This window comes from Teleopsis dalmanni, chromosome 2 (assembly GCF_002237135.1).
Source record: "Teleopsis dalmanni isolate 2A chromosome 2, ASM223713v2, whole genome shotgun sequence".
In the NCBI taxonomy this organism is placed as follows: Eukaryota; Metazoa; Arthropoda; class Insecta; order Diptera; family Diopsidae; genus Teleopsis; species Teleopsis dalmanni.
The window spans coordinates 227,244,281-227,254,974 of record NC_051847.1 but is presented as its reverse complement, the minus strand read 5'-3'; the positions used below and the strand labels follow the sequence as shown (position 1 = coordinate 227,254,974).

At 31.5% G+C, this 10,694-nt stretch overlaps 1 protein-coding gene and 1 long non-coding RNA gene across 5 annotated transcripts; one reads left to right on the top strand and one right to left on the bottom strand.

The window, feature by feature from the left end:
- Positions 1–332: 332 nt before the first annotated feature.
- LOC119677433 lies at positions 333–2,990 on the bottom strand. 2 transcript variants are annotated; one of them, XR_005252262.1, is made up of 4 exons: positions 2,871–2,990; positions 2,543–2,804; positions 2,364–2,452; positions 333–440 (listed from the first exon to the last, which is right to left on the bottom strand). It is a non-coding gene; the product is annotated as an uncharacterized LOC119677433 (long non-coding RNA). The 2 variants fall into 2 exon arrangements; XR_005252261.1 differs by lacking the exon at positions 333–440 and having other exon boundaries at positions 1,357–2,452.
- LOC119677431 (neprilysin-4) lies at positions 759–10,540 on the top strand. Of its 3 annotated transcripts, XM_038088774.1 has the most exons (5): positions 759–1,305; positions 6,591–7,019; positions 7,620–9,809; positions 9,864–10,316; positions 10,384–10,540. In XM_038088774.1, exons 2-4 carry the CDS (start codon positions 6,596–6,598, stop codon positions 10,187–10,189), a joined length of 2,940 nt encoding a protein of 979 aa, XP_037944702.1. In that variant the 5' UTR covers positions 759–1,305; positions 6,591–6,595; the 3' UTR covers positions 10,190–10,316; positions 10,384–10,540. The 3 variants fall into 3 exon arrangements, with proteins under 3 accessions (XP_037944702.1, XP_037944700.1, XP_037944701.1); XM_038088772.1 differs by lacking the exon at positions 759–1,305 and having other exon boundaries at positions 6,191–7,019; XM_038088773.1 differs by lacking the exon at positions 759–1,305 and having other exon boundaries at positions 6,191–7,019; positions 10,367–10,540.
- Positions 10,541–10,694: the final 154 nt, after the last annotated feature.

Genomic DNA, 10,694 nt, shown 5'->3' with positions numbered 1-10,694 from the left:
CCTCCTTTAATTACCATCTAAAATATTTTTTAAATTCCAAGTTTGTTAGGACTAAACTTTATCCCTGGTTTTAAAGTAAACTACCTCTTAAAATTCGATAATAACATACAAATCTTTGGTAAAGTTTAACATCATTAACTCTAAGAAATCTAATTTAATATCCCTATATTACAAATTATTTGGTAATATCATATATCAGTTTCCCGTTTGTAGCATTAAGATTTTTATTTCTGAATAGCGGTTGGAGATGATGAAGAATTTTGGCACAGCTAATTCTTTTTAATTGAACATGTTTAAGCCATGTGAATCGTTTGTCCAGCATGATACCGAGATATTTAACGCTATCCTCCCAGTTTGTTACCGTATCGTACCCCAGATCACTTGGGGTAAGAACTCTCTGCGATATTTCGACAGCTTCGCTTCTTAGAGACCAAGAGAGCCTATAAAACATACGAATACTGCTATTGAAATCTATATATCTATATAATTATTATTTTGTTTTATTGTTTTTTACGAGCAGAAAGTATTCTTTAATTTAAAATAAAAAAATAACAGAATAATTTTGTTATATGTATATCTATTTTTTATATGTAAATGGTTTAAAGTATCTTTAATGTTGATCATAGTTAAAATTAACTCGAAACAGTATACATACTCGTATATGTATTCCTTTTTGTGATATTTAAAAAAAAATAATACTATCACTAACATTGATTTAAATGTTAATAATTACACTTTAAATACACAAAAACAAATAAAAGTTTTTACAATAAATTTTAAATTGACTGTTGAAAAGAGTACAATTGTTTGGTTCATTTCGCCGATAAAAAATAAATTTGCCCGCAATTATAAGTACAATTAGATAGAAAAGTTTCACATCAATTTTAATAAAAGTTTGTCGGGAAATAAAAACTCCATTTGGTCGATTTCTCTAATTTCTTATGTCATGGAACTGAGACTGTACCAGAGCTCTGAGTACAGATGCAACGGAATAAAGCGAGTTCTTATTCATTAATGTTTTTGATGAACTGCCGATTTGTTGGAGCGAGTATTAGAGCAACTATTAAAGGAAAACAAAAGCAGCAGCTATATCTGAATAAATCTACAACACTATCAGCGCTAACAATTAACTGAAGCTTCATCGAAAAGTTTAAAACGTTTTGCAGTTTTGAAATTCAGTAGTGAATGGTTCGTGTCAATCAAAGGGTGTTTTCAGTACCACAAGAACCTCAGTTGAACTTTATAATTAATGTACTTCACAGTAAAGTTGCATCTGCGTACGTTTACTCTTATCAACTGCTACATGTAAGTTTGATTTACATATATCTGTTAAATTAAAATGTTTGTGGTGGAATATATTTGCTACATATATCATTTGTAATTCTACATGAAACCAATTACAATTAACATATCCAAAAAGTAACAAAGTATATTAAATCAACTCTACTGAAATTGTTACTCAATTTTAAATACTAAAGTGAAACTAAGCTAAAATATCGGTTCAGTGCACAATTTTCAGAAAATCAAGAAACGATTTTTCATTAGTATATGCATAAACATTTGTATATATATTGACAGTTACCAGTAAGTCCTTTACGCTTTTAAGGCATTCTTATAGGCGGACATCTCTTCTAATCGTGCAATGTTGCAAGTCCCCATTTTTCATTTTTCAAATAAATTACATTTTCTTAAACAGTAAAAACTTCTGATCTCTTCGCGAAGGTAATGACTTCAGAGAGCTTTCACTGTTCACACTGGAACATAATTATGTTAAATACGGTGATAGGTATGAAAGAAACCGAAGTTTTTTATGGAAGTGCAAGATACATCGGGACTTTATTGTACAAAAAATGGAACTTAAACATTTGGGGAATAATCCCTGAAGACGCAATGAAGTTGTTTATTTCAGTAGAGTGTGCTGGCGTGTTATCGTAAAGCACAAATTATGGACCAAATTTTGTTTTCTTGTTTTCTAGTAAATTTTCAAAACTTTTGGCAAACAGTATCAGTTTCAGTTTCAATATACTATAAAGCAATCTCGTCTCTCCAGTTTTGAAAGAATAATCAGCTATATCTTTTCTTACGATGAAGTAAATTGATATCTTTACATTTGTTGTCACCGGCTGTTGGTGACTTTAAGAAATGCATCAGCAACTTGTGGACTGTGAGTCCAACATTGACTGGTGCTTTGTTTCTGGGTCGTAGTTGTAGAAACAAGCTTCATCACCTACAACAATTTTATTGACGTATCTCAATTATGGTATAAAATCTTTAAAACTACTTTGAGAGGGTGACATGTAGTTATGTATTCTCTCTATATGCTATTTAGTATTTATTTAATATTGCAACATTTTTAAAATTACTCTGAAATCCGTAAGGTATGTCAAATCGATTCTCTAGTTTAGGTAGCAGAGGAATTTACATCGACTTGTTTTCCCTTTGGCTGATTGATCTGAAATTTTAAATATAATAACACAGTACTATACAGAATCAGCTGTCATTTTTTGAGCTATCGAAAATGTATTTTGCATTATCAACTAACCGACAACGGATGAGTTTTGTTTACCCCTCTGTAATTTTAAGTGTCCGCTGCTCTCCTTTTGCCACTTTCGATGTATCTAATTTTCCAGTAGTAATTTTAGTAAAATGCTCGAAATGGAGTTGTATAGCCTTAACTAAGTTGGTAGTTTATATTGTATATGCATTTAAGCTTCTTATATTGCTGTAAGATAAATAGTTTTTCATTCATGTGAAATGGATCATCTCCATAGCTTTTTCACTACAATATTGTATACATCGGTGAACTACAAGAAATTGATTAGATTTAAACCTATTTTCAATACAAAGACTGGCTTTTATATAATACTGACCTGTTTAAATATCTTCCTGGACCTGTTTATTCTATTGGAAAATGACCACTCATAAAGAAGGAGAATCGTTATTTTCTATAAAAAATACTTAAAAATGTTCGTAATGTTTGAAGAACTTAAAATGTTTTTTGTAGAGTATTTGCGCACATATCAATTTATACCAATTGATCAATTTAATATTAAAATCTCGTACTTTTAAAAATAATTTATTCTGGCGTTCAATTAATTTCGACTATTTTATTATTTTAAAAAAAGTTCCACATACTGTAGTATATCATTTAATCCATAATTTATTCATAGTGCTGATACTTTTATATGTTACAATGTAAAATGGTTTTTCTTTATATCTGCCTGTACTTTAGGCTCTATTTAAACTAATTTCAATTGATTGTCAGAGTATCCAACTCGGTCAGAGTAACTAAATTTACGAGGTTCAAGGTTAAGTTATCTATTTCAAATTTGCATATGAACTGTTTTTAAATTACCTCATCACACAAATCACAACGACAAATTTATGTCAAATGTGCGAGTTGATTAAAAAATTGCATTTACCACATCACATACATATTAACAGCATAACGAGCACTATATTTGCTCACATCCCTTCCCTTGCGAAACAAAAACAGTTTTAGAATTTTGCATGCTAATTTACGTGCACATAAAATAGAAATACCCGTAGAAATGAGATGATTTCAATATAAAAAACTAAAATAAGATTGTTTTACTGATATTTTGGACAATTCCGAAATGAAACTAATTCATTTTTTTAGGTGGCCCTGATAACTATTGACGGATTTCGGACTAATGCAAACATTTTTATGTGCTTAAAAATTATACCCGCCTTTTCTAGGTTCATAGCTGGTACTTCTATAAGTTCATCACTCCACCAAATACACAATCTTCTCTTATGTTTCATTCTCTCTCGTTCTCAACCATATCTTTTACTGCAGGATCGTCATATAGCCTTACGACATGACTTAATCAACGAAGCTGATTTATGTTTATTCACTGAATAATATCAGTATCGAATCTTCTCTCTTAAGTAATTTTAATGTTCTTCCATAGTTTTTTAACATCAATGTGCTACTACATAGTGTAGCAGACCATGTAGTAGCACCGATCAGAGCAGCGAAATATATAAGGTTTAAGTTTGACCATCGAAAAGAGTTTCCCATCACACATACCTATTTAATATCGTAGTTATTTTTCGTCGATTATCTACATTGACATCGTTGTTGGTATTTACGGGGCTGCCTTAATAGGTTTGAAAGCATAATATCCAGCGATCATCCAAAGTCATGCGTGTTTAGTAATTTGATCATAATACTTATTAATTTTATACCGAGTGTATAAGCAGAAGAACTTAAGTATAAGTAATTCGTTTGAACCAAGATCTTCTACATAATTCTATGTTTAAATTGAGAATTGGGTCATCAGATTGTTATATTTCCGATGTTTTTCCTAACAAAGTTACAATCACTTCCAATCGTGTAAAATATACCGTCTACTGTAAGCTAGTGTGACCTCACATAATTAGAATTACATATTTCTTTTATTTTTTCATAAATGAGCTAGCATGATTTTCAAATCGGACCTCTAATACTAATATTTTTCGTATACAAATTCCGGCGGCAAGATCTTTTTTTGTAGAGAATAGATCCAGCCAGAGAATAATATTGAAGGTAATATCCCATAGTTTCTGTCAAGATAATGATTTATATATGAATAATAAAAAAAATGACGGAATAGTTAGTTAGTTGTAGTTGAAGAAGGACGAGTCCTCCTCAATTAGGTAAAAAGCCGTTTTGAATCCGCAAAAACCTCATAAAAGTGGTAGTAGAGAGAAGATCAAACTAAAACCAGCCAGAGGCATTTACAAAGTCAAGAATCTAACTAATGTTAATACTGGAGATATCGCCAAGTGAATTGAAGAAGGGGGCTCGTAGTAGAAGACAGACTAAGTGAGAATGATTTGACAGAATTTATATATAAATTGATTATTTTATTACAAAACCTTTTTTCTTTTGAATTCACGAATATTATACTGTCAAACCGAATAATATTAACAAATTACTTGACGTAAAAGTACACTTACGAGTATTATTTTTAACATTAAAAATGCTTACACAGAGATTTTTCTATAGTCATATTTTTTAAAATTATTTAACGCATTTTTAATGCTGTTAGCTAGCACTTTTTTCAAATATTGATTTTTTTTCATTATTGATGCATCTAACTTAAACTTTTGCTATTACCTACATTTTTTCTGATTTTTAAGGCTGATAGTTAACACTTTTGTTGTTATAATATATATATAAATATATATATATGTAAATATTGGAGTTATAGGAAGTAGTAATTAAATATGCATAACCAAAATGAACGGACAAATAAAAATTAACTATTAATAGAAGTGTTTTTTTTTTAATTTTAGTTTAATAAAAAAGTGTAAATTAATTTAAAGTAAATATGTTAAGCGCACTTTCTAATGATATAACAATTTAATAAGGTAACAAAGGTATTATAAGAGTATATGTTAATTTCAGAATTAGTTGTTCTGAATTGATGTGTCCCCAAAAAAATCATTTTTAAACTTCTAATGCAGATTCAAATCAGTAACACATCTCACTTGATTGTAAAAAAAAACTTTTAATTAAATTTTTTAATACGTACTGGCGAAGCATTGACAAATCGAAATGGTTAGAAAACAATTCCAAACAAAGTTTTTTATTAAACTCGCAGTGGAACCCGCTTTTCATAGCAGATAAGTTCACTTATATTAAATACGCGCTTATGAGTATATCCCAATTAGAATAGAACTTGCGAATCTTCTCAGAAGACGGAGCACGCTTTTCAATCCATTTTGTACTGAGCGTGAGCTAAATTATCAAAAGATCGCTGTGCGAGATATTTGCGGCATGCGTTAGTGGCAGTTGTAGTCGTTAAATGATGCACCATAAAAGCATAGCCATAGCAGCCTAAGTTGAACCGCAAAACACAGAACACAAAAATAACTATAATAATAATAGCAAAAACAACAACAACAACAACCACACCAAGCACAAGCATAAGTTTTATTAAACACAGAGGAGCTCAGAAGTCGTTATCTGTCTTTATGACTGTCAGTTCATGTTTTGTGGATTTTACAACAAACTGTCGTCCATTTGTTTGCCACTTTCTCAATTTTTCTGTACCATTGATTCATAAATTTATTTTGTTATTTATTTATTTATTTATTTATTCATATGAGTACATCCATTGCGCAGTGATTTCTGCCGTTTGATTCTGTAGGTCGGAGCACTTAAATTTTTCAGTACGGTATGCGCGCGCGATAAAAGCGCCCGTCACGGCACAGTCGAGCAGCCAACATTAATCTAAAATATTTTGTATTCGTTACTCTTTCATCAAGGCAATTTTAACAAATTGCCTTCAATTAAGTTTTTAAATAATCCGTACTACAGTGACGTCACAACGTATTTATTACACATTCATCAGATGCATAAATCCCTATCTTAGTGATGAGTCGAAATACGCGATTAGACTCTGTTAAAATTTTACAAACGCGCTCATATCCTTTACCTCGAGTACACAACTCTGTTGGTCACCATGCACAACGCATAGGTAGCAAAAAGAAATTGGGTCTAGGAGTTAATGAGCATACTGGACGCGTACAGTGGTGTCCTGGATTTACATGTTGTAAATTTTTTATTATACTTCCAGTTGTGATGCTACCAATAACTCTAATGTTAATACTTGTAATGCGTATGGACAACATGCTGTTGGCGCTACATTTGCAAAAGAAAGAAATCCGTGATCAACCTATCTATATGGACTATTATGACAATGCTTTGTTTGATTCAGTCAACGATATTGTTACCGAAAGAATAACCCCACCCTTTGAACCACCTGGTATACTAGATGAAGAACGCTTAAAACGTTGTCTCTCACTAAAATTTGGATTAAGTGAAACAATCGATATCGAAGATCGTGACATAATGAAAGACGCACGCACTTCATTTTTACCTAAAGATACGACAGCCATACCACGAGAATGTTTCGAAACATTTAATATCGGAAACAGCTTTCGTGATCTTGATTACGAGGACCCTTATGATGTGTCGAGAACAAGGTCACGTCGTACATTATCAGGTAAAAAATACGTAAATTAAAATAATTTATTTTAATTTTTTTTGATTGGCTTAATTGCTTCTATAATTTTCACTATTGGCCTGAAAATATTGTCTGAAAATGAATTTTTGAAAATGAACAAACTTTTATAAAAAAATAGAGTTTACTGATTTAATAATATATAATTTTTATTATATATTGTTATCTTCTTGTTATTAAAATTGAATTTTTAATTACTTTTAATTATAAATTTTCTTTTTTTAACCATTTACGTTTTTCATTAATAGTTAACTAGAGAATTTAATTTTTTATTGTTAATTAATATTAAAATTAATTAAGGAAATGAGATAATTATATTTAAATTTAAATTTAAACTTAAAAAAAATTATTTTAGGTTGTATTTTTATTATTTGCATTTTTTTTTAATTTAAATACTACCTTGGATTTATTTTTCTGCTATCCATACAATGTGGAACAAATTTTATGTATTTTAAAATATATCGAAGGATATATAGATGTATATATATATATATATATATATAGATATATAGGATAGAATAGCATATTAGCATTTTCATTGTTATACTAATATAGATTTTATTTTTATACTTAACATTGTAGTAGCTAAAGCTGATAGCAGCACTTCTGAATCAGATAGCGACTACTACTTCGATCCATTTAGCAACGAAGATGAAGCGAGTATAATAGAGCAGACATCATCATTACAATCCTTCTGGAACGAGCAAGGTACAAAAGATAGCATACGTATGACTCAAGCAAATACAATGAAACGCTATATGGATACTTCAGTTGACCCGTGTAATGACTTCTACAAATATGCTTGTGGCAATTGGGAGAAATTACATCCGATACCTAAAGACAAGGCTGGTTTTGATACTTTTGAAATGTTACGAGAAAGTTTAGATGCAGTTTTAAAGCTTTTACTGGAGGCCAATGATGAAAGTTTAAATAACAATAAACAGAAACACAAAATTTTACACATACAGGATAATAATTTTGATCATGATGTGGAGGTTAAATCAGATATTGCATCATCGCCAGCTACAAGTAATGGTGCAGTTGCAGCAGCTTCTGAAAGGGTGGAGATATCTGAAGATGCCCAAAAATCACTAAAAGAAAGGGAAACACAATTACGTAAACAAATCGTTAGTCGAAGAGATGAACTTAGTCGCTTACTTATGCGCTACAAACGTCAGCTATTGATTAGTGGCAACAAACAAAAAAGTATTGCAACACTCGTTAATGTCAATTCAATAAGTGCCCTCAACCCATTGCAACCAATAAAACCCAAAACGGAAGATAACTCAAATACTGCACAGCTAAAGGCAAAATATCTTTATAGATCTTGCATTAATAGTCGTTTACTAAATAAACGTGGCATTGAGCCTTTAATAACACTTATTAATAAGCTTGGAGGCTGGCCTGTCTTAGATCCAAATTGGGATGGTAGCCATTTTGATTGGTTAAACTTAACGGCACAGCTACGACGTTACAATAATGACATAATGTTAGTACAATGGGTAGGTCCAGATATAAAAAACTCTGATGAAAACATCATTCAATTCGATCAAACGAGTTTGGGTCTACCAACTAGAGAATACTTTTTACAAGACATGAATCGCAGATATCTGCAAGCTTACCAGCGTTTTATGTCTGAAGTCATGCAAAAGCTAGGAGCATCCCAAGAAATTGCTGTGAAGACTGCCGCTGAGATTGTAGGTTTCGAAACTCAACTTGCGGGCATCACTTCTCCAGCAGATCAGCGGCTAAACGTAACCAAACTTTACAAACGGATGACACTAAAACAGTTACACGAAATCGTACCAGAAATAAATTGGGTGCGCTATTTAACAATTTTACAGGAGCGCAATGTGCAGGATTCCGAACAGATTGTGGTATATGCCATGGATTATATGCAGGAATTAGTATCACTACTTGCAACAACTCAACCACGTACCGTTTCTAATTACATACTTTGGCGTTTTGTACGCCATCGTATTAATAATGTTGATGATCGATTTGAAGATATCAAACAAAATTTCTATCACACCCTTTTTGGTCGTGAAGAAAGCCCTTCTAGATGGAAAGTTTGCATTGCTCAAGTAAACACCAATATGGGCATGGCATTAGGCTCTATGTTCGTCAAAAAATACTTTGATGAGAATAGTAAACGTGATACACTTAGAATGACACATGAATTACAACAAGCATTTCGTGATGTACTCAAAACTACTGACTGGCTAGATCCAACTACAAAGCATTTAGCAGAATTGAAAGTTAACGCAATGTCTCTCAAAATTGGTTATCCCGATTTTATATTAAATCAAGCTGAACTTAATGAAAAATATGCTGGTATTGAAATACATCCAGAAAAGTATTTTGAAAATACCCTAAACGTATTACTCCATACATCAAAAATTGAACAGGGAAAATTACAGGAAGCTGTAAACAAGACAACATGGCAAACTGCTCCAGCTATAGTTAATGCATATTATAGCCGTAACAAAAATCAAATAATGTTTCCGGCAGGTATATTACAGCCACCATTTTACCATCGCCACTTTCCAAGAGCACTCAACTTTGGTGGCATCGGTGTAGTTATCGGGCACGAACTAACTCATGGCTTTGATGACAAGGGTCGATTATTTGATAAGAATGGTAGCATACACAAATGGTGGACAGACTCTGCTATTAAAGGATTCGATGAACGTGCTCGATGCATAATTGCACAATATAGCAACTATACAGTTGGAGAAGTTGGTATATCCCTTAATGGAGAAAGTACTCAAGGTATGCTTCGCAATTATCGTTTTAATATTCTTTAATAAAATATATACTTATTAGGAGAAAATATAGCAGACAACGGTGGACTGCGCCAAGCTTTTCATGCTTATAAGCGTTGGTTGGTAAGCAACCCTCAAGAAGCATCTGATGAACGATTACCTGGCATTGATATGAGTGGAGAGCAGTTATTCTTTTTAAATTTTGGTCAAGTATGGTGTGGAGCTATGCGTCCAGAAGCTGTTCGTAATAAGTTAAATACTGCCATACACAGTCCAGGAAGGTTTCGCGTAATTGGCACACTTTCGAATTCCAACGATTTTGCACGTGAGTTTCGGTGTCCTAGAGGTTCTCCAATGAATCCAGTTCACAAATGTAGTGTATGGTAAAGACGACTCAAAATAGTATTACCAATGAATACAGTCCAAATCATTCAAACCAATTTACTCCTTGTTTTTCCCACCAATATCAAGTAACACTTATCAATGACTTCTTAGAAGTTTCAGCTAAGCGAAGGTAAACTAAATAATAACCAGTACATACACGATTTAGCACGATTGATGAAGCTATCGTTTTCTTGTAGATTTTGTTCCATGTACTGATGTTTCTCAAACTGTGTCACTCTATAAATTAGACAAGGATTATAAAGAGCCTAAGGCGCAAGCAATCAAACATTAATTTTAAGCAATGCATTTTATTTTTTAAATATTTTGTTTTAATTTTATTTATTAAATTATCTAAACAACTAAATTTAATTATATTTTGTAATTAATGTTTTTAATACGAATATATTAATAAAAGAAATCTTATTTTATAAAACTAAAATATTCTGGAAGAGAAAATTACTCAAATTTTAAATAAATAATGTTTTCTCTTAAACATTAAAAATATAAC